This window comes from Mesocricetus auratus, unplaced genomic scaffold (assembly GCF_017639785.1).
Source record: "Mesocricetus auratus isolate SY011 unplaced genomic scaffold, BCM_Maur_2.0 Super-Scaffold_100010, whole genome shotgun sequence".
NCBI lineage: Eukaryota > Metazoa > Chordata > Mammalia > Rodentia > Cricetidae > Mesocricetus > Mesocricetus auratus.
Window position 1 is genome coordinate 42,482,792 of NW_024429194.1, and position 27,360 is coordinate 42,510,151.

The following is a 27,360-nucleotide window of genomic DNA, read 5'->3' on the forward strand; positions in this document are numbered from 1 at the left end:
AGGATATACCTACTCCAAAGTTAACTACATGGGACATACCTAATTCAAAGTTCACTATATTTGCCATGATTTATGTTTCTACCATACATTCTAAATACATTGGCATAAATTCAATTCATCACTTTATGGTAGCTTAGAATACTCTCTAGCTTACACTGTAATGTTAGTGACAGTGTCTTTTCAGAAACAGAAATGTGTCTTATCTTGTCTGTTATGCCTATGTGAAGGCTGTGGGAAAGATTAGTGCAGAAATTAGATATTTCCTTGAATTGTGATGACACACCTTGCAAAACTTATTTCTCTCTTCAACTAGCTTTCATTGGAGTGTTAAAAATGTTTTTTGGTTTTGTAGTCATTTTTGTTACTTTCTTTTCAAGAAATGAGTTTTTTAAAGAGTACCATAATTACACATAGGTCAAAAGTTTTTTTAGCATGCTTAACACCAAATAATGATAGCAATGAAACTTCCAAGATTTCCAAGACCTTTACATCTTGGGAGTTTGGGGTAAGTGCACATTTTTTCTACAAAGTGGGTGTGACTGTGTGCTTGTTATTTAATCATAGCAGAAGTTTCTACTTCTTTTTGCAGTGCCAGGATTAAAGCCAGTATCTTCACATGTTAGGCAGCCTCTCTACAACTGAGCTACATCCCAAGAAGTCTTTACTCAGTGATGCCTAGCCTGAGTCCTTTCTTTTTTGTGAAAGTCTTTCCCAACTATCAGAACCCTAATACCCCTAGTGGGACTTTTTAGTCATTATTTCTCAAGAATGAACATCAACTACAGGGTCGTCATAGAAAGCACTTGGAATGGACATGGCACAAAAAAGTTCCTAAATTTTAGCCCAGACTTGATTTAACAGTAGGGCATGATAATCTAAATGTTTAATAAACTCTTTATCCAGTGTATACACTACATTAAGGTTTGAGTGTATGAATTAATCATTTTAGTTATCCCTGAAGTAAAATAAAAAACTTTAAATTCAAAAATATTATTAATTTTAATTAATTCAATGGCATGAAAGAAATTCTATACATGCCACAAATTTCACAATATACTATTGTTTGCTTCCAATGATTCCCAACTATTTGTCATTATAAACTAACATTGTCATCTAAAAGCTCATGCTTGAGAACTGTGAGATAGTTATAAGAAAAAAAATCTCACAATATTTTGAGTAAGTTTACAATTTTCTCTGTACAACTTACCCAAGTTGTAGGTTGAACATGACTGCTGAAGTATTTTAAGGAAACCTTATGTGTAACACTTTAACATTTGAGATAAAGGTGTATAATATATATATATATATATATATATTAATTTGGTCTAGGCTCTGATAAAAACTATGACCAAAAGCAGCTTGTGGAGAAAAGAGTTTATTTCAGCTTATAGATATAGTCCATCATGAAGGGAAGTCAGGACAGAAACTCAAAGCAAGAACCTGTGGGAAGGAACTGTAGCAGAGACTGAAGAGGAGTGCTGCTAACTGGCTTGCTCTCTCTGGCTTGCACAGCCTGCTTTATTATACAGCCCAGGACTACCTATCCATGGGTAGCACTATCCCAAACAGTCTGAGCCTGCCTACATCAATAAATAACAAAGAAAATGTCTCACAAACTTGCCTATAATCTGATGGATGGATGAATATTCTCAATTAAGGTACCCTCTTCCAAGATGACCCCATTTTGTGTTAAGTGATAAAAAACTAGCTAGGACAACATCTATGTAACCTATATGCATCATGAAATAAAACAGAAAACATTTTAATAATTTCATTCAGTCTCCTCCCCCAGAGAATAGTTGTATTTAAAAACAGTATTTTCCCTATGGCTTGTGCTAATGCATACAATTCCCGAGACACTTTCTCCTATGAATTCCCAAAGTTAAGGCCTCTGACTGCTTTTAAGCACATTTCTCTAGCTTTTCCCTGGCTGACAAAAAGAAACCTGTTTCTATTGAAAATTTAATCAGGAAACTCCTACAGCTGATAAACACCTTCAACAAAGTGGAAAGATACAAGGTCAACTCAAAAAATCAGTAGCCCTACTGCATACAGAAGATAAATGGGGTGATAAAGACATCAGAAAAACATCACATTTTACAATTGCCACAAACAACATAAAATACCTTGGAGTAATGTTAACCAAACAAGTGAAAGACCTGTATAGCAAGAACTTTGAGTCTTAAAGAAAGAAATTAAGGAAGATACCAGAAAATGAAAAGATCTCCCATTCTCTTGGATAGGTAGGATCAACATAGTAAAAACGGCAATCTTACCAAAAAACAAGCTACAGATTCAATGCAATCCCCGTCAAATTCTTCTCAGACCTTGAAAGAACAATTCCCAACTTTATATGGAAAAACAAATAACTGAGGATAGCCAAAACAACCCTGCACAATAAAGGAATTTCCAGGGGCATCGCCATCCCTGACTTCAAGATCTATTATAGAGCTATAGTCCTGAAAACAGCTTGGTCTTGGCAGAAAAATAGACAGGTAGACCAAAGAAATCTAATTGAAAACACTGATATTAACCCACACACTACAAACATCTGATTTTTGACAAAGAAGATAAAATTATACAATGGAAAAAGAAAGCATCTTCAACAAATGGTGCTGGCATACTGGATGCTGGCATATAGAAGACTTCAGATAGATGCATATCTATCACCATGCACAAAATCTAAGTCCAAATGGATCAAAGACATCAACATAAATCCAGCCACACTGAACCCCTTAGAAGAGAAGGTAGGTGGTACCCTCAAACGAATTGGTACAGGAGACCGCTTCTTGAACATAACACCTGTAGCACAGACACTGAGATTGACAATTAATAAATGGGACCTCCTGAAACTGAGAAGCTTCTGTAAGACAAAGGACACAGTCAGCAAGACAAAAAGGCAACTCACAGATTGGGAAAAGATATTCACTAGCCCCACATCTGACAGAGGGCTGATCTCCAAAATTTAAAAGAACTCAAGAAAGCAAGTCTCCAAAACACCAAAGGGTCCAATTAAAAAGTGGGCTATAGAACTAAATAGAGAATTCTCAATAGAGGAGTCTAAAATGACTGAAAGACACCTAATAAAGTGCTCAACATCCTTAGCCATCAAGGAAATGCAAATGTCAGAATGGCTAAAATCAAAAACACCAATGACAGTTTATGCTGGAGAGGATGCAAAGAAAGGGGAACACTTCTCCACTACTGGTGGAAGTGGAAACTCATGAAGCCACTTTGGATATCAGTATGGGGATTCCTCAGGAAAACAGGAATCATTCTACCACAAGATCCAGCAATTCTACTCTTAGGCATATATCCAAAAGAGGTGCATTCATACAACAAGGACATGTGTTCAACAATGTTCTTAGCAGCATTATTTGTAGTAGCCAAAACATGGAAGCAACCTAGATGTCCCTCTACTGAAGAATGGATGAAGAAAATGTGGTACATCTACACAATGGAGTACTACTCAGAGGAAAAAAAACCTGAAATCTTGAAATACACAGGCAAATAGATGGAACTAGAAGAAACCATCCCAAGTGAGGTAACCCAATCACAAAAAGATAAAAATGGTATGTACTCACACATATATGAATTTTAGACCTAAAGCAAAAGAGTAGCAGCCTACAATCCACATAGCCAGAAAAGTCAGGAAACAAGGAGGACCCTAAGAGAGACATACATGGTCCCCTGGAGAAGGGGAAAAGGACAAGATCTCCTGAGATAATTGGGAGTATGGCAGGAGGGGAGAGAGAGTTAGAAGAAAGAGAAGGGGAGAAGACAAGGGGAGAGGAGGACAGGACAGAGCAGGAAGATTGAGTCAGAGGAATAAGAGGAGATCAAGAAAAGAGATGCCATAATAAAGGGAGCAATTACAGGTTTAAAGAGAAATCTGGCACTAGGAAAATGTCCAGAGATCTACAAGTTTGATCCCAAGTAATAATAATCTAAGCAATAGTGTAAGAGGCTACCTTAAAACCCTTCTCTGATAATGAGACTGATGACTACCTTATATGCCATCCTAGAGCCTTCATCCAGTAGCTGATGGAAGCAGAAGCAAACACTCATAGATGAACACTGAGCTGAACTCTGGAATCCAGTTGCAGAGAGGGAAGAGTGATGAGTAAAGGGGTCAAGACCAGACTAGGGAGACCCACATAAACAGCTGACCTGAACAAGAGGGAGCTCATGGACACCAGACTGATAGCTGGGAAACCAGCATAGGACTGTTCCAGACCCCTGAACAAGGATGTCAGTTTGGAGGTCTGCTTAATCTATAGGGCCTCTGGTAGTGGATCAGTATTTATCCCTAGTACACAAAGGGACTTTGGAAGCCTGATCCACATAGAAGGATACTCTCTCAGCCTAGACACACAGGGAAGGGTCTAGGCCCTGCTCCAAATGATATGACAGACTTTGAAGATCCCCCATGGAAGCCTCACCCTCCCTGGGGAGCAAAAAGGGGGTGGGATGGGGCAGTGGGGGGCAGGGGAGGAGGGGAGGGAAAGGGAACTGTGATTGACATGTAAAAGAATTTTGTTTCTAATTTAAATTTTTTGAAAAAAGGAAATTTAGCTGTAATTGGAAACTAAACCTCTATGAACATACTAAAGAGTCTGGGTTCAAATTGAGTGTCCCTGTGTACTACCCTCAGAAATTCCACTGTATTTATTTAACTAACCAAGTGTCCAAATAATGAGGCAGAAATTGATGCTATACACTAAACAAAAGATGTTCTGAAGGGATCTTCCTCTTAATACTCTAAACTACTGCTTGAATGTTAACTTGTCTTACATAGTTCTGCTATTTCTGACCAAAATAAGAATCTCAAAAAGACACGTAGAGGCTGTGTCAGCTAATATTACTTTACGGTTATGAATATTTCTATGGCTCCTAAAAAGTGATTGCTCTTCCACATGGATGTCTCTGAAGACAGGGAAAGCAGTCCCCCATCAAAACTCATTTCAGCTGTGATGGCCTCAGTTATGCAGCTGTATCTCTTCTTGGTACTGAAGTGTGAGATCTAATGTGTAGTGAAGCCTCCAAGGAATCAAGGCACAGCAAGGGGGCTGTGGAGAAACGATCGCACAGTGAGCTATGAGGGTCACTACTGGAGTTATGAGGCTGACAGATCCATGCTGAAAGGTACCCTTTAAACATTATGTTGCTCCTCTGGCTCTCAGTCCTATTTCCAGACACTTTAATGTAAACAGCTTCAGTATACAGCTTTGCCCAGTTGACGAAGGCTTTTGGTTTACCAAGAATATTTTCCTGCAAGAGCTACTTTATGTCTGTTTCAGCTTCCCCATGATAAAGGAGTGATGATGTATTTACTTCATTACATTGTGGTAATAAGAATCAAGGGTGATTCCCCATCGAAGGCCTCACTCTCCCTGGGGAATGGATACGGGGTGGGATGGGGGTTGGTGGGGGGAATGGGAGGACAGGAGGGAGAGGGAACTGGGATTCGTATGCAAAATAAGATTCTTTTTAATTTAAATAAAATTTAATAAAGTAAAAAATAATAATTTTTGAGTTTAAAAAGCAATCGAGGGTGTGCATTTTTTGACAGACAGATTTTTTAAGGTAGCAGCACTAATTAATACTCTAGAGGATCAGAATTATTTTCTAAGGAACCCCTTTGAAAGTAAGAACTATTCCCACAAAGATCATACATGACAAATCCTGATTCTTCAAAATGTGTTTTAGTAGAGTCATTATTGCTCTTAAAATTAACAAATAGATTTCTTTAATCATATCAGTAGTCAGCAACCCTACTGCCTAGTAAAACCTACTACCAAAACCTCAATTAGCAAATTTTTCTGATAGGAGATAATTGGAATGGGGCTTCGAGTTTGGTCTTTGAATGGTATTTTACTGATTTTTTTCCCTAAGCATCATGTGGAAATGGTAAGCAGAGCCCAATGCAATCCCATCCTAGTTAGTACTGCCGCTGTCTTCCACTGAGGGCAGTCTATGGAATGCCGGGTTATTATTGGTCACAATAGACATGTGCCCTGCATTGACCTCATATCCTATCAGTAAGACTAAGCAAGAAGCGCCTTCATGTGTGGTATTGCCAAAACACTGAGAGAGAGAGAGAGAGAGAGAGAGAGAGAGAGAGAGAGAGAGAGAGAGAGAGAGAGAGAGGAGGGAAGGAGGGAGAGAGAGAGAGAGAGGGAGGGAGGGAGGGAGGGACGGAGGGAGAGAGAGAGAATAAGAACTTTAGTCCTATTCTTGGTTTAACTTACAATTATGAGTTCTCAGAGATTGTTCCCCATGGATGTCAGTATATCTATAACACAAAGTGCAAGAGTAGAGAAACACATTATTTCATTACTCCCACAACAAATAATGATGATGGGTTTAAACCTGTGTAGATCACCTGTTTCTTCCTTTTAGGTTGGTAGGGTGCCTCTACACATTTAGCTCACAACATTAACAGTTCTATAAAGAAAAGGTATGATATGAACCCCAAAGAAAAATTATAATGAAGAATGAGGAAAGGCATGTAATGATGACAGTCAGGTAACAGTTTTTGCCAGATCTGGCCTCTAGATGAATACTAGTAAATAAATGGAAAATGCAAATAAGTGGGTCAGATATAGCCCAGCATTAGAAAGGAGCAAGCACAGGACATTCAGCAAAGTGACAAAGCTCTACATGAAACTGTGATAGAGGTTGAATGTCCTTAAACAGTTAGTTGTCAAGTCACAGGGTGTGCAATACCAAGAGTGTTGGGATAATCTTTTTGTCCACTGTGAAGATGTGTCTTTGCCAAGGCACCTTCTGATCGGTTTAATCAAAAGTTGAATGGCCAGTAGCTAGGCAGGAGAGGATAGGCAGGACCTCCAGGAAGATGTGGGTACTCTGAGAAGAATCTGAGAGGCAGAGAATTCGCCAGTCAGACACCAAGAAAGTGGGATGCACAGGACTGAGCAAGGTAATGAGCCACTTGGCAGAGTGTAGATTAATAAATGGGTTGATTTATGTTTTAAGAGCTAATTTGGAACAAGCCTAAGCTGAGGCCAAGATTTCATAATTAATAAGAAGTCTCCGTGTCATTATTTAGGAGCTGGCAATCCAAAGAAAGACCACCTACATAAGAGTTAGCCCTAGTATAAAACTGTAGGCTTCAAGGGATGATGAAGTGTCCATGACATAGGCTCATCAGTTATGGCAAGTGTACCAGCAGGTGTGGGCTGCTGATGTAGGGGGAGGATGTATATATCCAGAGCAAAGAATGTATAAATGCTTCTTTTTTTCCTTTTACTAAAAATAGATTCTTTTCTCATACAATATATCCTGATGACAGTTTCCTCTCCCTCTATTCCTTTTAATTCCTCCTCTCCTCCCCTCACCTTCTGGATCTACGCCCTTTCTGTCTCTCATTAGAAAAAAACTAGCTTCCAAGGGATAACAACCAAACGCGACAAAATGAAGTATAATAGGATAAAGCAAAAACCATCACACTGAGGCTAGACAAGGCAGCAAAGTCACAAGGAAGAAAGAGTCCCAAAAATCAGAGACTCACTTACAAACTCCAGAGTCCCATAAACATACTAAAAGCTATAATAAATATGCAGAGGATCTGGTGTAGACCCATGTAGGCCCTGTGCACCCTGCTTCAGTCTCTTTGAATACATATGAGCTTGGCCCTGTTGATTCAGAGGGCCTTGTTCTCATGGTGTCATTAGGAGTCATTTTATCGATACTTTTTTAGACCAGTGGTATTTGGTTTTGTCATAGGTCTCTGAACTATCTAGTTCTTGGCCACACAACCAGTGGTGGATATGAGTGTAGTGGACCTTAAGTGAAATAGACACTGGTTAGCTAATTCCACAAGTTCATGCCACCATTGTTCTAGCGTACATTGTAAAAAGGACAGCTTATATGTGGATCAAAGGTTTTGCGGCTGGGTTGATGTTTGCATTTCTCCTTTGGTAGCCTGCAGAGTATATTCTCACATAAAAGTCACCAGAACATAGAGGTGAAGGCCCTTTGTAGGCACCAGACTAACTTCTCCAACTTCAATCAGTTGTGTGGGTGTTGTTCTCATCAATGGGGCCCCAATGCCAGTTTGTAGAAAGCAACCCATCTTAGCAACAGCTTGGGTTGTTGAGGATCCCCATGGTATCCCCTTATCCAACAACAAAAATTGAAATCAACCAAGTCCCACCAGTGAAAGCCTCATTTGGTGAAAAGAGATAAACTATAGAGGTTACATCTCCTTCATTATTGGGAGATCTCATTGGATCACCTCCATACATTTTAGAAAGTTTCCGCTGCACTAGACTTCCATATCATCCCTCAAATGTGCCTCAAACACAACTGTCTCTCTCCACATTCCCTCTCTCAACCCTAACTCCCCTCTCCCTCCCCACCTGATCCTCCTGCTCCCATTTCCACAGGCCCAAGTCCACCTGTAAAATCAGTTTTATTTCCTTTTCCCAGGGAGATTCAGGTGTTCTGCCTAGTCCCTTCCCCTATACTTAACCTCTCTAGGTGTACAGATTGTAGGTTTCTTAGCATTTATTTAATAGACAATATTCATTTAGATGTGAATGCATACCATATTTAGCTTTCAGGGTCTGTCATTTGCCTGCAAATTTCATGATGTCTTTTGTTGTCGTTGTTTTGTTTTGTTTTTCAAGACAGGGTTTCTCTGTGTAGTTTTGGAGCCTGTCCTGAAACTCCCTCCATAGACAAACCTAGCCTCAAACTCACAGAGATCCATCTGCCTCTGCTTCCTGAGTGCTGGGATTAAAGCCAGGCACCACCACCACCTGGCTCATGATCTCATGCTGCCATTTTTTAAACAACGGAGTAATATTCCATTGTGCAAATGTACTGTGTTTATTCTTCTGTTGAGGGACATCTAGGTTGTTTCCAGTTTCTGGCTATTACAAATAGAGCAGCAATGAACATGGTTGAGCAAGTGTCCTGGTGAGGATGGTGCATCCTTGGGGTATATACCCAACAGTAGAATAATGGGATCTTAAGGTAGGTCAATTCCCACCCTTCTAAAGAACCCCCATACTGATTTCCATAGTAGCATAAAAGCTTTCACTCTGACCAGCAATTGAGGAGTGTTTCCCTTACATTTAAATACATAGCAGTGGCGCCTGGGAGGTCAATGTGAGTGAAAAGATCTCTGGAAAGATCTTTTTTCAATAAGAATTTGTTGGCTACTGAACATAACCAGAATATTGAAGTTCACAATACCTGTTCACAACAAGCACAAATGAGTAGAGACAAGAACTGGATCTTTAATTTTGCTTTATTTAGAGAGCTGACAAAGCCAGTTTGGTGAAAATAAAGCCAGTTCAAACTCTAAAGTGAGACAAAGGCATGCCTTAGAGCCCATCTCTAACCAACAGGTTATATAAGAAGGGAAGGGAATGGCAGTCAATCATCCTCGTGCCTAGTCCTGGTCAGCAGTCAGCCATGTTTCTGGACTTGTGGTGTCTATGACATTTTTGTTATCATCTTTTGCACTCTTCTCTTATTCTCAGGATGTCTGGGCTCAGGAATTTCTTGAAAGACCTAATCTAGTTAGTAGCTGCCCAAATCAAACCTTATAGTTCTCCAGGGCCACCTAGGCTGTAGAATTAATTCAGAACCAGCAAGCCGTTAGCAGTGTGTCCATGCTAAGCTACTAATAATATGCCCATGCAGGCTCCATTGTACAATATGAAACATAAAGTGCTCCCATCACATACGCATAAAGGTGCCTTTGTCTATGCACCTTTCCCTATCACTAAAGATGTGAGCAAATATAAACCAAGCTCACAGCCTCCAATACTGGATCTGTTTTCCTTTTTTGCTACTTAAAAATTAATAAAATGATCCACATAAGCTATCAAAATCAAATGTGGTTTTAAAGGAGCTTTAATCTAAGAAGAGCTGGATTTAAATATTAATAGCATTAAATTAAGAGTTGGTGAAGGGTGAGAATACTTATCCATTGCCCTTAGCTTTTGCCATCTGTAGATACTTCCACTAGGTAGCTTTAATAATAGTGTGTGAGTAAAAACCAACGTAAACATTATCTTTAAATGTCACAGGGATAGGTAACCAAGAGATAAAATTGCTCAAAGTCATTTTGCAACAATACAATGAGCAAATTTTTCAGGCTTTCATGGGGTAGCCTGAGAACTGGATTTATGTGTTTATATCTAATTTTATATTTTTGGGTGGAATTCAAGAGAATTTAAATTCAAATTTCACCTTTTATCCTCACAGTACATAAAATTGCTTTTATATAAAGTGATAGTCCCATTATTATTGACTTTCCAAAGTCTCAAAAATGATTGGTATTTCTACCATTGAAATAGTTTAATTCTCATTTATTCTTACTCACTATCGATTTGGTTTACTACTAAACTCCGTTGAAATAAATTTTAAGAGACCATAAGAGTGAAAGAACAATCAAGGATATCGAAACAAAATACAAATGATTCTGTTACTTTGATCACAGCAAAGTATAAAGTGTCTATAACTGCTTCTGAGTCCTTGAAGTGCAGATATGACACTATGGTATGCAACAATGAGGACAAATGGTCCCCAAGTTGACCCCTGAACATAAGTTTTTTTTCAGCCTTAAAGCCATTCTAGGGAGGTTTGTTGTTTTGTTTTGTTTTCATTTTCAGTATAATATTTTAAGGAAATACTTGACATATCCAACACTCTTTTATAAAGCAGAATTCCTGTTAGATGTATTCTGGCTAATTTTATGTCAACTTGATGCAGGGAGAGTCGTTTGGGAAAAGGGAACCTCCACTGAGAAAATATTTCTACAATACTGGCCTGTGGGCAAGCATGTGGTGCATGTATTGCCTGATGGTTGATGTGAGAGGCACAAGCACTCTCAGGCTGGTGGCTCTGGGAACTATAAGAAAACAGGCTAAGCAAGCCATGAGAAACAAACCAGTAAGCAGCATTTCTTCATGGCTTCCGTTATCATTTCCTGGCCCCAGGTTCCTGTCTTGGGTTCCTGCCTTGACTTCTTTCAGTTGTGGACTACAAGCTGTGAACTGAAATAAGCCCTCTCCTCCCAAGTTACTTTTGGTCATGGTGTTTTATCACAGCAATAGGGATAATAACTAAGACCAATGGCTCCATCCAAATACTGGCTAGGCGTTCAGAATATTTGATGTCTGCTAAACTAAATAGGTTAAGTGTTTCAAATGCAGTTTTGAATCATGACAATTTGTCAGAATATAATCACATCATACGTTGAGGAGCATCTAAACATGATAAAATACAGGGGGAAAAACAGATTGTGCTTAGTTCTGAAAAGGAGGCAGGCCCACATTACTTATTTACTTATGTTAATTCTAAGCAAGTGTAGAGAAGCCATCTTTCCAGTCTAGAACCTCTCTGTGTGTATAGAGAAGAACCTCTCTGTATGTATAGAGAAGACTGAACAATGGAGCTCTTAGACGGACTAAAGGCAGAAAAAAAAAGGGCAGAGTGGGCCTAATGAGGAAAAAAAGGTGAACGTATCTCATAAAATCAGATGCTTATAATTTCTTAACTTTCAATTAATATGTAAAATAATGGGTTTATTATGACATTTTATACAAATATCATTGTACACTATGTACCCCTCATTGTCTTCCCATCCTAATACATGCTTCCCTATCTACCCACATATCCTTCTGCTTTCTTGCAACATACATATGAATTTTTTCTATAGGTACATGTATATTTAAATCTAAATTGTGTGTAGAAAAAAATATGATATTTTAGTCTTCCCCCCACTATACTCTCTTATTCTCCCTACCTCTCCTTTAAAGGCCTCTCCTCCCCCATGGTCCCTCTTCTACTTTCGCATTTATATGTGATAATGAATGGATGGATAGATAGACAGATGGACGGACAGACAGACAGACAGACATATGGATAGCCTCCACGTAGAACAGAAAACAAACATTTGTCTTTCTGATACTGGATTATCTGTCATGAGGTCTTCTTCCATTCATGTCCCTACAAATTACTTAATTTTGTTCTTCTTTACGTCTAAAAAAAAAAGATTCTATTGTGTATCTTTACCAGATTTCTTTATCCTTTCATCTGTTGCTGGACATATGGACTGGTTCCACATCTTGGCTATTGTAAATAGACAGCAATAAACACGGGTCTGAAAGTATCTCTGTAATTTGCTGATTTAGATACCTTTAGACATACATCCAGAAATGATATCACTGAGTGAAATGGTAGTTGTATTTTCTGATGTTTGAGGAACTACTACATCGATCTCTGCAGTTTACATCCCCAGGAGCATTCTACCCAGCATTTGCAGCCATTTGTTTTCTTGATAATAGCCCTTATGATTGGAGTTAAATAAACTTGAAAAGCAGCTTAAATTTTAATTTCTCTAGTGGATAAAGATGTTTAAGGTTTTTTTGGCATTTGTATTTCACCTAGTAACCTCCTATCAGATACTGTGTGTAAATATTTTCTCACATCCTCTAGCCTGTCTCTTCACTCTGCTGTTTCGGTGAGTGTAGAAAAGATTTCTAATTCCACGCAATTGAATTTATCAAGTCTTGAGCTGTTAGATTCCTTCCAGAAAGTCCTGGCCTATGTTTAGTTCCTGAGATGCCTCCCTTGTCTTTCGTTTTACCAGGTTCGGGTTTTAGACCTTACAATAGGGTATTTGATCCATTTTGAGTGAGTTGTATTACAAGATAAGAAATAAATAACAGAACATTTTTCTTTTACACATGGATATCCAGTTTCCCCAGCATCAATATCTGAAGAGAACTTTTTGCTGTGGTCTAGCCTTAGGATTTGGAGCAGGCTAGAAAGTCACTATTTTCCAAGTACTCAAAATACAACTATTCTAAAAATCTCTTATTGTTAGAGTGACCACTAAGGCAATTTATAAGAGGGAAGATTAAAAAAATATAACTTAAAATAATCATAAGAATGACCCAAACCAAGAACTTATATGGAACATTTATGCCTCCTCTATTGTTGGTGGGAGTGCAAACTTGTATGACCACTTTGGAAATCAGTATAGAGGTGTAGGGAGAAAACTTAGATACCTGTGCCAGTGACCATGCCCACTTTGGGGGTGGCTACAGGTGTATACGGACATGGGAAATAAAGGGCTGTGCAAGAGACCACTGGCTCTCTCTTGGGGTTCCAGTCGGGTCTCGACCTCTCATGTAAGTGACTTCTTCCTAATAAAATATCTTATGACATGCCTACCTTGTTTAGCCTAATATTCCTTAATATGGCGGTTTCTCAGGAAAATAGCAATCAGTCTACCCCAAGATCCAGCAATTCCACTCTTGGGTATATACCCAAAGAATTCACATTCATACAACAAGGACTATGCTCAACTGTGTTCATAGCAGCATTGTTTGCAATAGCCAGAACCTGGAATCAATCTAGATGTCCCTCAGCTAAAAATAGGTAGAGAAAATGTGGTAGGTACATTTACACAATGGAGTATTATTACTCAGCGGAAAATAAAACAATGTAAACTTGAAATTCAAAGGCAAATGGATGGAGCTGGAAGAAACCATCCTAAGTGAGGTAACCCAGTCACAGGAAGATGAGCATGGTATGTACTCATTCATATATGGATATTAGACACAGAGTAAAGGACTACCAGCCTACAAGCCACACCATCAGAGAAACTAGGAAACAAGGAGGACTCTAAGAGAGAAACACATGGCTCCCCAAAGAAGAGAAAAGGGACAAGAATCCCTGAGCAAATTGGGAGCATGGGGAAGAGGGGAGGGAGGCAGGAAAAAGAGAAGGGGAGAAGAGGAGGGGGGAAGAGAACAAGAGGTATTAGGAAGACAGAGACAGGGGAGGAATAGAGGAGGGCAAGAAAAGAGATACATTAATAGAGGGAGCCATTATAGGTTTAAAGAGAAATCTGGCACTAGGGAAATGTTCAGAGATCTACAAGGATGACCCCAACTAAGAATCTAAGCAGTAGTGGAGAGGTTGCTTTGATGCCCTTCCCCTATAATGAGATTGATGACTACCTTAAATGTCACCCTAGAGCCTTTAGCCAGATAGAAGCAGAAGCAGACACTTACAGCTAAGCACTGGGCCATACTCCTAGAACCCAGTTTTAGAGAGGGAGGAAGGATGAGCAAAGGAGCCAAGACCCATGCTGAAAAGACCCACAGAAACAGCTGACCTAATGTAGTGAGAGCACAGAGACTCTAGTCGTAAGGGGAACCAGTATTGGACCGAACCAAGCCCTCTGAATATGGATGCCAGCTGGGAGGCCTGGGAAGTCTATGGGGCCTCTAACAGTGAAGCCAGTGCTTATCCCTAGTGCACAAATGGACTTTGGTAGCCCATTCACTATGGAGGGATACTATTGAAGCTCAGATACACAGAAGAGGGCCTAGGCCCTCTCCCAAATGATGTGACAGACTTTGATGATCCCCCGTGGAAGGCCTCACTATCCTTGGGGATTGGGAGTGGATGGGGGGCGTGAGTGGATGGGAGGGTGAGGGAATGGGGGAATTGATATGTAAAATAAGATTGTTTCTAAAATATAAATTTAAAAAGGAACCTAAAAAAGAATATTTATGCCTCAAAGTATTTTAAATGATGTGCTTTTTCTTTTCTGTCGTAACATCTCTGTGAAGTAGACTGATAATTTCTACATTTTGAAATGGACTGACTGAATTATAAAAGTTTTTTTCATTTTTGAAATGGATCAATTGAATTATAAAAGAAGCTAAGTTGTAAAAGTCTGCATAAATTTAGGCATAGAACTGAACTTAGTCTGTGACTCAGCTCATGATGGTTCACTCCTCACAGATGGGCAGCTCAGGTAGGCAGCAGTGTAGAATTGAGTTGGGTGGGTTATATAAGCACAGTGGCATCTTCATAAGCTGAACACAAAGGAAATGACTCCAAGCTAACACTCAGGGAAGGAAATAAAGGAGACTTGTAAGTGTGGGGCACCTAAGTCATAATAACACCACTGTGTTTTGTCATTCAATAGATGGAGAAATAGCAGCCTCAGCTGTGTTATTTTAGCTAAAAAGACAGCAGTCTGATGCTTTTTACATAGATTTTTCTCCTGCATGAGGAGAAACTTTAGGAGAGTCAGACACTGAGATATATTCTCTACCCAAAAGGAATTCACTAAATTATTTCATTGGTTAATGGTGTGTGTGTGTGTGTGTGTGTGTGTGTGTGTGTGTGTGTGTTAATGCTTGTAAGTTCATGAGACTTGGAGTCAGTGGATTACATCTGAAACCACACTCACTCAAAGACTTGGGGTAAGTCGATTCACTTTGTGAGTCATTGTAAAAAACAGTGACAATGGTAAAAACCTACTCCAAAATTAGCAGTGAGTCAATACTTGTAAAAACCCCAGCAGAACACCTGCTCTGAAGTATGCACTCAACAAATGTTTTCATAACTGAAACACATTGAATTTTCAAATTTTCCGAAGCATGGGAGATATGTGCTGGGAGCTGCCGACTTGGGGAAAGAACAGTTTGGTCGCTTCTCAAGGATAACGTGCAATGATGAAAGGAAATTCTCTTAAAGACCAAACAAGTGTCTTTAAAACAAACTTTTAATTTATCCCACATACCATCTGTAACAAAGCAAACAACAGAACTAAGACAAATACAAGGTGCAGCATGGGTTAGCATCCGTACAAATGAGTCTGCACAGAATCAGCTTTCCAACACAAGGTCATTGACTTGTCATGGTTTACAAAACAGAAGAGCCAGAGAAGATTTTGACTCATCACACAGGGGACATTCAAAGGAAAAACAGAGTGACTTTCTTTGCTACTAGAATCAATCATAACTGTCATAAATGTATCACTTTATTAATGTCCAGTCAGCTGATTTTCCAATGTGTCTAAGAATTTGCCTTCCAGTGCACATCCATCGATTGCTCCAGTACGTAGACAAAATGAATGCAATAATGGAAGTTCATTAAAATGAGAAGGATAAAGATCAGTAATTGCTTTAAAGGAAAATGATGAGAACTAGATGATCTTATCATATTCAGGGTGATGTTGATGAGAGAAAAGTAGAGTCAAGCGTTTGAAACCTTTTCTGTCCAAAAAAAAAGCAAAATAGTAATAACCACAGAGAAAGTATTAAGGAGTAATGCCAATAAAAGTTCATAAACTACTTCAATAATACCCTTTTATGCATGAATGTTTATAGTAGCCAACTGGTGAAAACTGAAAATGTTTAAGCAATGCCTTATTCCAGAATTCCAGTCCAGATCCGCCAATCCACTGGAGCCGCAAATGGTGACTCAGATACGCTCTGTTTGTCCCTTGTGTCCTTCTGAGTCTAGGGTAAATGCCATTGGTCTGGAAGACTCCCCCGCTGGGGTATCATCTTCCTGCCTCCCATGTCCCTCTTTGGTTTCCTCAGCGGTGGAGTGTGGCTGGCAGTCCTGATCAGAACTACTCCAGACATAGCCAGGCAGAGTCACATGACTGTCGATCTGTCTGCTGGCATTTTTGATGGGTTTGCTGGAGATGAGCACCAGGCGCGTGCTTGCCCCCATTTGTGACTGGCTGGTGGTGCTGTGAGTGACCGTGGTGAGCACCGAGCCGTACCTGTGACTGCCACAAGGTGGCGTCTTTTTCCAGTCGATGGACAGATTCCACCGAGTCCACATCTTCTTCATCTCAGCCTGCACCTACATGCAGCATAAGAAACACGCTGTGTATCAGAAACCATAAAGGAGCCCCAGGACCCCCCATTCCCATGTGATGACGAATGTTGCTTAGATCTTGGTGATAATCATAATTGTAGGGAAAAGGGACCAGTCAAAGAAAAACACCCTGAGCAGAGCCAAAGAAACACACTTTGGCCCTGCAACCAGAACCAAAGAAATGTACTCTGACCCTGAAACCAGTGCCAAAGAAACACACTTTGTCCCTGGAATCAAGAGTCAGTGAAAGAAATACACCCTGGCCCTAAAATTGGAGTCAAAAGGCTAAAAAGGACCAGAGAAAGAAACACACTTTGGCCCTGAAACCAGAGCCAAATCTGACCCTAACCCTGTGCAGAAAACTAACCAGTCCTCGAGCATGAGTTCTAGCCAATGTGAACTCAGCATTAAAATCTGACCAACCCCCACCCTGGAAGCCCCTATATAAACCCTCTGTCTGTTCAGCTTGTGACTGTTTCTGCTACTTTGGCAAAGGACAGCCACTCTCCTGGATTCTTCCCTCCGAATAAACCCCTCCGATGAGCTTTGGGTAAAGATCTTCTTTTGCTGCAGCAGCAGAGGAGAGGCAACCCTGGGCAGAGCAGAGCAAGCAGGGCTGTAACACTTTTGCCGGGGAAACCTTGGGAGCAGAGCTGAACTGTAGCAACTTCGCCCAGGAAACCTTCTCCTGCCGGAGTGTCCTGCCCAAGCAGAGCAGATACACTGGAGAAGCCTTTCCCTGAGGCAGGGTTATAAGCTGCTATGCTTACTGCGGCCTATGGTAGTCCTTGGGTCCCAAGCTCCAGGATACCTTTCCATCTGAGCTGTGTAACACTCAGTATTCTGTGACTCCAGATCCATCCGAAATGCCTACAATAATAAGCACTGTCTGAGGTCCCTCTGTGTTAAGGGACTCTACGATTTGTGCCTTCAGTACATCTCAAAAAGACTTTCCCAATCAATGTTTTTTTAGTATTTAAACAAGACCAAAGTGACACTCAATCAAACAACTGCCTTATCAAAGGGAAGAAAGAGAATTCTGGGTTGGAGGAGAAATAAGAGATGAACAGTGGCCGTGGGGGACACAGGACTCTTCTTGTAGCAAGTCTAAACCCTGCACGGAAATCTCACACACCCCAGGGATAAGCTCAGCCCTCCTGAAAGCCTTTGTCTGAGAAAACTTACAGCTGCAGGGAAGTTCTGCTATTCATTCTAGCCAGCCAGAGTACCTGACAAAAGTCCCCCTAGCTCCTTTCTTCAAATGCTTTGACACAAAGGACCCACAACTGGGCTGACATGCAGAACTCCTCTCTAAGACCCAAAGGTCCATTAAGAGGCTGGGGCTTCTGCTGCCCTGTGCCTGTGGGAGGGTGGAGCCTTAACCTGGTTGGCATAGCCAGCTAACGGCGACCTGTTTAGCTATGTACTTTTTCTGCTTCTGACTCTAAGCTCCCAAACACCAAGCTCCCAAATAATTCTCCATTTGAAAAGCCTCCCCCCCCCCCGCACTCTCAGAGGCTACTAAATAACTGTTCTCGGCTCTTTAAAGTCTGATGCCTGACACCTCCCCAGGCAGAGGAAAGCCAAGGAAGGTACTCTGCTTGCCACAAAACTGCCAGACACTGTCAACCTGCAAGAGCCAACAGGAGGGAGGAAAATAAGGAAATGGTAGGGAGACAAAAGCAGGCACTGCAGCTGCAGTGTGACTAGACAGGGGCTGGCCTCTGTGCCCGCTACCAAAGTGTCCTTTCTACTGACACTTTCCTGGGAGCACCAGGGAAGAAAAAAGCTTGCAAGTTGGTCTCACCTGAAGCAATACACTCATCTGAGGAGGAGGGGAAAACAAACACTGATGCACTTAGCCCTGCTGCAAATTAAGCTAAAAAACAACCCAGCAGCAACTCAGGATGGTGCATTGATAAATAGAGACCAACGTCACACAGAAAGAAGCCTCTGAGTGACGAGTGTCCTTGTCCTTCTGGGACGTGGAGCAAGCTGAAGACTTGAGAGGAAAAAGGAGGCAGCACTCTACAGCAGGACAAGCCTAGAGCTCCAGAGTCATGTGATCGTTCACATGATCACACAACCTGCGGTTACTTCTTTCTGGCAACTTCAGAACCGACTGAGATGGCCCTATCTTCAGCTTGCCATAAAAAAAAAACTTACCTGTTTTAGTTGAATTTATTTTCATTTAGATTCATCCTAAGGAGAGTAGCTGGCTTTTTGTAGAACTTGACTTGGACCAAAAGTTGTAGTATTCACCAGAATTGACTTAGAATTAACTAGCTTAAGAGTCTTCCTCTAAGAGCTCAGAGTTGTGAGGTCAGTCTCTTAGAGGTGTGGGCTCCCTTGTTTCTGCCTTCCATCACCGGATAATGTGACATGGACAGCCCCACTTTGGATCTGTGAGAAACAGACCTCTACCCTTTATAAGTTTCTTGTGTTCTGTCATAAAGGCACAAAATGGATTAAAACAAGTATTAATTTGGAGCTTATCTTCAGAAGCCCCTGGTGTCTTCAGACCTACCTCTCCATTGCAGTAACAGTAGACAATAGACACAAAGAAACCCTGTAGAGAAAAAAGAGGCCATGAGCCCCTTGGCAATTCATGAAGCCCATAGCAGGAAAATATCTTGTATCAAAATTCACCAACTGAAAAGCTGATGTTTTATGATATCTTCAGAAAATTACACAAATTATTTTACCCTAATGTTTCCCCTAATGTTTGTTTATATTACATTTGTTGGTGGTCTTCCCTTGCTTTCAGCCAAACCAAACAACTTAGTGAATACTCAGAGGTGAACAAAGAACCGATTCCTATTACGCGGTTTCATTTATGCTATCCCCTGCTTGGTAAAATATGTTCCTATGCCTAAAATGCTAGCAGCTACCAACATAAAATATTACATGGTACAAACACAAAGGACCTTTTCTTCACTCTGAAGTATCTATTGAGCTTAAACACTGTGCTAAGAATGATTCATCATAACAGGGGTAAGATATAAACAAAACAGTTCTGAAAGGGAGACATGGATAAGTATATGACAATAGGCACACGAGAAACGCAGGGAAAGAGGGGCTTACGGGTAAAGTCAGGGTTACAGGAAACAATAGGGTGGGTGTATTGGATGGGAAACTCAGCCAAAGCCCTCTGTGGGGTGACATTTAAGCTCATCAGAGTGACAAAAAAAAGATGGTCAACTGGATGGATATAGTATGGGGGTCAGGAAAAGAGAGCAGAGTGTGACACTACCAAGCTCACTTCTGTCCCTACCCCCATCCCAGGCACACTGGTGAAGCAACAGCCAGGTCCCATGAGTTCTGTGTGAGATTAGGTAGTGTTCACCGGCTCCAGGCCATGCAGGGCTGTTGTGGCAGAAAATGACACTTGAACATGATACTGAGTACAACAGGAAACCTGTAGATATCCTTGACAAGTAAGTAATACTGCCAAACTATAAAATCTTTCAATTGTTCAGACTGCTGGGAACTGAAGTTCCCTGAACAGGCTACAGACTGTACAGCCTTATAGAACTTTGTAGCTATGGAGAGTTGGTGTGTTGCTGGTTAAGAGCCCAGATCACCTTGGGCTGTCTTCAGTTCCCTTAAGAGTCACACTCATTGCCCAGCTTGTACCAGACCTACATCATTATGACCATCAGGTAAAAACCTCTAGAATGTATTGATTTAACAAACCACTGGCTCCCCCAAACCAAGAGCTAAGGACACTCTCAGGTTCCATCTGAAATCCATAGTGGAGACTTTGTGTCTTTGTCATGACTCACCTACATGATGACCCCTCTAACATATCTGATGAACACACTGACTTATGGCTCCCTTTCATTCTGTAACTAGGAAGCATGCATATAACCACTTCCAAGAGTGCAACTTCCATCCGTGTTCTCAGGCTGTGGTCACTCATATCTGTCTCAAGCTCTCTCATACATCACAAGTTGGAGGTGAAGAGAGCAGGCACAGTGAAGGCCGGTCTACTTGAGAGGCTGCAGTCGTCCTCTTCACACTGGGATGAAGCAGACGGGGGCAGCCTCTTCCCTTATTTTTCCCTTCCTTTCCTGTCTCCCTTCTCCCTGCGTTCGTCTTCTTTTAATTTCATTTACTTTTCACACACACAGGAAAAAAGTGGGGGGGGTCTTGGGGAATTGGGGGGGACTCTGCCCTACAGCGGTGGTGTGTTCTCCAACAATGTGCCTTGTAGTCTTGCTATCGAGGCTTGTCCTATGCCAAGCAGCCCCATACTGCCTCCCTATGGGGTCTGCGATCAACCTGACCCCTAGGAGGGAGCACAATAAGAGGTGGACCCTCAGAACACAGGTCCGGCGAACCAGAGCAGAGGCCAGAGAAAGCAGTTGAGGGAACTAACAAAAGCTAATAGATCGCAAGCAGCAAGCCTCGGGCACTGCTGGTCACCTGGAAGGAGTTGAAGAAGAGCTCACAGTGCATACGGATCTCCCACCAGAGCCCGGAGAAGGAGTGCGGCTGGCAGATAAATACGATGTAATGCACGCCAAACACCAGCACCAGGACCAGTGTCGACTTAGCCAGTTTCCTGGGAAAAAAAAACACAAGGTTTTCTATTAACCTACCTTAGGCGCCTTTGGGGAAGCAGCTTATTGCAGAAATGAGTGAGAGATTTCCTCAGTGCTGGTGTGCCTTCATTCTCTTTCCTTGACTTTGCTGTTTGTGAGTGTTTTGTTTGGATTGGTGTGTGTGTGTGTGTGTGTGTGTGTGTGTGTGTGTGTGTGTGTGTGGTGTGTGTGTGATCTGTATTTGTGGTATATGTGTATTTGTGGTATAGGTATGTGTGTGGGGTATTCGTGTGTGGTTGTACTATGTGTGGTTGTACTCTGTGTGTGTTTGTGGTATTCGTGTGTGTGTGTTTGTGTGTGTGTGTGTGTGTGTGTGTGTGTGTGTGTGTGTGTTCTATGAAATGTACACACATAGATACCTAGGTTCAGGCCCAGTCCTAGCATGCAGAAACTTGAACAGGACATTGGTGTCTTTCTCTCTACTTTTTTTTTTTGAGACAGAGCCTCTCACTGAACCTGAAGCTCACCATTAAATTTAGCAAAGCTGGCTGGCCAGTGAGCTCTCAGGATTTGTCTGTGTCTACCTCCTAATGCTGTGGTTACAGGCATGTGCCAGCATTCCCAGCTGCTACAGAGTGCTGGGGATTCAAACTTGGCTCCCCGTGCTTGCAGAACAGGTGTTCTCCCCACTGAGCCATCTCCCCAGAGCTGCTTCTTGTCCCTCTATAGGAAGTCAGGTGGCTGGTGCCCACGTCCCTTCATCAGTGTCCCCTAGGTCATTAGTCTGTTCTTCTTAATGATAAGACATTGTTAAATGACCTTCGTTTCTGCCCTAAGTCATCTTTAACTTGTGTGTTTGAGACTTAACAAAACCTCTCCTCCATCTTAACCTGAGTTTCAGGGAACGTCAGAGAAGAGAGGGCAGAAAAATGTAAGAACTGACCAGGAAGTCTGCTGCAAGATTGTGCTTTCTGTGTAAGACAGGGAAGCTACACACATGAAATCTCAGTATGACTGCCTAAGGAAGACCTGAACAATTCCAGCACCAGTGGACATCCCAACATGGATGGGGGAAATCCCTTGGGGCCCCACCCCTGAATGAAGAGCTACAGGAAATTCCTGGCTGCTGAGAGAGAGAAAGAACCAGTCTTCCACAGGATGAGCCCTCTGACTGGTTACCCAATACCAAGTTGTCAGTCCTAAAATCTTACACACATAAGCAACAGTAAACTGATTCAGCAGGTTGTGTTTATATATTGTTTGTTTATATACAATAAAAATTAAGAGATAGTCATGATAATCAATAACAATAATAATTAAGGAAAGGCTATGAATTTGAGATGGAGTGGAAGGAGAGGAAGGGGAGAATGACAAACATAATATATATACACATATACATATATATATGAAATTTTTAATTTTAATTAAGTCTTTAAAAAAATCAACAACTCCCCAGGCGTTAGTAGTGCATGCCTTTAATCCCAGCACTAGGGAGGCAGAGGCAGGCAGACCTCTGTGAGTTCAAGGTCAGCCTGGTCTACAGAGCAAGTTCCAGGACAGCCTCCAAAACAATACAGAGAAACCCTGTCTCGAAAAAAAAATCAACAACTGAATGACACTTCAGCTCTTCCTCTTATTCTGAATGTTCTGTGAAATATTCTAACTACCTGTGATTCTGTTTAATTCTCTCTCTCTCTCTCTCTCTCTCTCTCTCTCTCTCTCTCTCTCTCTCTCTCTCTCTCTCTCTGTATCTGTCTCCCTCCCTCCCTCTTGTGTTTTGTCTGGTTGTTTGATTGGATGGTTGAATTTTTGTTTTGTTTTTTGGGGGTTTTGCTTGCTTTTTTGTTTTTTGTTTTGCTTTGCTTTGTTTTTGAGAAAGGGTCTCACTTCATAGACTTGGCTGGTCTGGAATTCACTATGTAGAACAGGCTGGCCTTGAACTCACAGGGATCTGTCCTCCTCTGCCCCTGCCCCTGCCCCTGCACCTGCCCCTGCACCTGCCCCTGCCTCTGCCCCTGCCCCTGCCTCTGCCTCTGCCTCTGCATCTGCCTCTGGAATGATTCAATTAAAGGAATAAGCCATCCCTGCCCTGCTCTGGCCTCATCCTAATGATCTTGTATATTTGAAGCAATCCTGGTTTTTTCCAATGTGACAGTGTTAATATTTAATTTTAGGTGCCAGTTTGCCTAAGGATGGCATAGATGACTGGTAAAGCATTATTTTGATGTGTCTGTTAAGGTGCTTTCAAAGGACACGGGTACATGAGTGGCTGGATTCAATATGAAAGGTCTGCCCTTGGGGTGGGCAGGCACCCCCGAGCACCTGGGACTCACTAGTTAATATTCATAAGAAGGACAAGTAGAGGGGGTCTGAGAGTTTGGAGCACCGGTCAGGTCCAACAGACCTGCTGCTTATCCGCAATGCTGGCTTGAATGAAATGTACGAATGTGAATTCTAAACCTGAAGAAACTGTAGGCAAGGCAAGTGAGGACTCAGACCCGTGAACAAGAAAGTGAGTGAGGGGCAGGAGGCTACAGGCGAAACTGAGTGAGGGGCAGGAGGCTGCACCAAGGGAGCAGACAGTTATGACAGAACCAGAAGGCACAGGGAAGGTCTACACGCTTTTCCTCTTCTGTGACAGGAACATAGCTCTCCTGCCTCCAGCCCTCCAGGCTCCTCTGCCTTTGGAGCTGAGATGTGCACCTGCCTATAGGCAGTTGAGTTATTGGGTACCCTCTTGAGCTGAGGGTTACACCATTTGTTTCCTTGGTTGTGAAGACTGTGACTTACTGAAGGCCTGCCGTGGGCCTCCAGACTCACATGAACCAGTTCACCAAGTGCTGTCTCACATATCCACTTACCTGTAACTGCCTGTCCACCCATTAGGCTACCTGCATGTGCACACCTGCATACATCTTGGCAGGCCTATTGATTCTGCCCTGAGAGAACCCTGTTCAGTACAGACAGACTTAATCTAAAAAGGTTCTCACTGATCCTGCCTCTTGGTATCCTTATACCCTTGTCAGCTGTGAATATGGTTGGGGGATTTCCTCTAGTTGACTAAAGCGAGGATGGCAGTTGTGACAGTGTTACCTAAGATTCTAACTGCCGTCTTCCTGGCCTTCTGCAGTGAGACAAGCTGCCTGCTGTGTTGGGAGCTGTTCTCCTGAAAGTCTCATGTGGCAAGAAAGAGTAGCATCTAGACATCAGCTGACCAACACCCAAATCTACAGTAGTCACACACACTCAGACATATTCTCCCCAGTCTAATTCTCCCATGATGCCACTGCCCTGACTGGCATTTCATTTCCAGCCTGGTGAAAGCTGAGCAGAGGAGGAGCACACAGATCCTTAACCTACAGAGCATGAAATGGAAAGTGTGCTGCGTTAAGCCATTGAGTTTGTAGCAATTCATCCAACATCAGGCCACCAACTGTGTCATTTTGCAGATTTGGGGGGTTACTTTTGTTTTATTTGCACTCTTGATCCAATAAATTGCCAAACATGGCCTATTTCTTACTCATTTCTCAAATTTCCCCCTTTGTGAATCATCTACACCCAAGAATCTTGAACAATTTTGCCTTCCATCCTTGCCAGTGTCTTCTCTAATTGCATTATTTAATGATTTTTCTTCTTGGGATCAAGCTGCATAGGTGAGCCAAGTTCTCACTAGTTTAAGACTGATGAGAACTATATTCAGAATCTAGGCTTGATGTTTGCTACCTACGGAATGTTGGTTCATGTATCAGGTCTCAGGAATAAGAGGGCAGGGCTCACAATGCCATCAAGGCTCTAGTATTTCAAAACTTTCTTGGCAATCACCATTCCCTCCAACACAATGTCCAGCATACCCTGCTTTCTGGAGTGCCCACAGGTTCACATGGAGTTGTCTAGAAATGTCTAGGACCATCCACCGTCCTCATTGCCTGTGGTGTCTCAGTACTGTCCAAACCATCTGTTTTCCTGGTGTTATTTAGTGACCTGCCCCTCGCTCACAACTTCCCCCACAGACTGTGGGCTTTTCATCTGCTGGGCTGAATTCTCGCTTGCCTTGCCTGCCTACAGTTCCTTCAGTCTTAGAATCCCATGTTAGTCCATTCCATTCAGGAGAGCATTGCTAGTAAACAGTGGATCTCTTGGACCTGACTAACACTCTCAGCTCTCAGAACCTGCCTGTACTTGTCTTCAATCTCAGTGCTGAATAGTAAGCCCAAGTTCCTGTGCCTGTAAGTCTAGAAAGGATACTGTGAACACCTAGGGAATTTAATATGGTCTAGTTAGATCAAGAAATCTCATTAACTGAACTTGCACAGCCTTAAAACTCTTGTCTAACATCTCTCTGAAAAAAAATACATTGTTTTCAAGATGCAGTGTAAATCCCCTGGAGAATCCTCTCAAAATCAGGCTAACTTTGATTGATCCTACTTTTGTAGCTAGGAACCAAAATCTAGGTTCAAACAAAAAATTAAATCAGTGTAATAGATTATAAAATGGTCAAAAATGCAGAAGTTTTGTCACCAGTCAGTTTAATGCAGACTAGAGAAAAATTACATCAGGCAATGAAATCCATTTGATACCCTATTAGCTCTGTCCCTTGAATTCCCTCTTCTTGTCTATGACTAAGCTATTGTATGGTTCTGTAAGGATAAGGGATCATCTATAAAAACAGTAGTTGAATTCATCTTTGGTTTACTTTATAATAAAGTACCACAAAGTCCCTGCCTTAAATGACACTCATTCCCTCTGTTGCTATGCAGTACTAGACATACAGACCAACACAATTGGGTGTTATACTAGAGTCTCTCAAAGCTGAACTCAAGGTTTCAGCTAGGACTGGATTCACAAGTGGAACCAGGGTTCTCTAATAAACTCATTCAGATTTCTAAAGACCTCCACTGCATTTGTAGGGTTGTCTTCTGGCTCTCAGCCCCTAGTCACTTGAATCCTACAGACTACCTATGTGACCAAACCTATATGTCCAAACCTCAGGCTCTCCCAGGCTTCCAGGATGAACTCTTAACATATCACAATACTGACTAGCCCTCTTTCTTTGTCATATAATGCGACCTAATCAAGGACAGAGCAACACAGTCATGGATCTTGCCCACATTCAAGGTCTAGATGACAGAGCATGTACTGAACATGGCACATATAGGATACTAAAGACTAGAGGTCCCAGGGGTCATCATAGAAATCTGTCTACCACAGTAATGCAGTCATTCCTGGCCACTGAAACAAATTGTACCAGCAGATTATAGATGCCTTTGACTGTAGCCCTGTAAGCATTAACAAGTTTTGCAGTTTGCATCCATTTATAAACTCATTCCAGCATGCATTTCCTAACTATATATCCTCTTTTGAACCTAGTAAAAGGTTTCATCACCTCACTCGTTAATTATAGAATTAAATAAAATGTTGGAACTGTGTTCATGTTTATATATTAGCTATGATTACATCCTCCTTTAGAATTTATCCTGCAGAGCATATGACTAGCAAATATGCACATAGGTCATTAGGTCTATTCATAGCAGGTTAGGCACTAGCAATTCTGTGCACTAGTGCTTATTAGTGTTCATATGGTCTAACACACACACAGTATGGTTTTAGGGCTTAGCCTTCAATGTAGATACATCTGTCTGATGAGATGATCTGGGCATGTAGCAACTGATATGGGTCTTCTGGCTAGCTGGGAGTATAGTGATGGTTCCAGGTACCAGAGAAATGCAAAGGAGAGATGATCTGGGAATGTAGCAGCCGACATGGGTCTTCTGGCTTGCTGGGAGTATGGTGATGGTTTTGGATACAAGAGAAAAGCAAAGGAGTCAAGTGGTTTAGGAACATGGTGTCCAATTTAGAAAATAGATGCCCAGCTCTCACATTACATATTCCACATCGTTCTCCAGATAAATTTGTATAGAAGATACCTCTAGTATTCTTTGGCAAAGCATGTTTAGCTAAAACTAAAGAGGACAGGCTCAGAGACCCTGTTTATCTTAATCCTTTCTTGGTCCCTCCTGGACTTATATGAAGCTTTCTCTCATGTCTATGCAAATAGATTTTTATTTTGTTTTATTTTTATTCTAAATTTATTTATTTATTTGCAACTAGAGTTGTTGTTGCTGCTGTTATT

The 27,360-nt window shown here is 41.6% G+C and overlaps 1 protein-coding gene across 1 annotated transcript in view; it reads right to left on the reverse strand.

Annotated features, from left to right (window-relative positions):
- Positions 1-15,556: 15,556 nt before the first annotated feature.
- The window catches only part of Pth2r (parathyroid hormone 2 receptor), a 74,016-nt gene continuing 62,212 nt past the window's right edge, over positions 15,557-27,360 (reverse strand). Inside the window, exons 11-13 of the mRNA XM_040753443.1 lie at positions 21,112-21,250; positions 19,211-19,252; positions 15,557-16,668 (exon numbers count right to left, since the gene is read on the reverse strand). Coding sequence (XP_040609377.1) covers positions 16,276-16,668; positions 19,211-19,252; positions 21,112-21,250 — 574 coding nt within the window. The 3' untranslated portion in view covers positions 15,557-16,275. The remainder of the gene's footprint in view (positions 16,669-19,210; positions 19,253-21,111; positions 21,251-27,360) is intronic.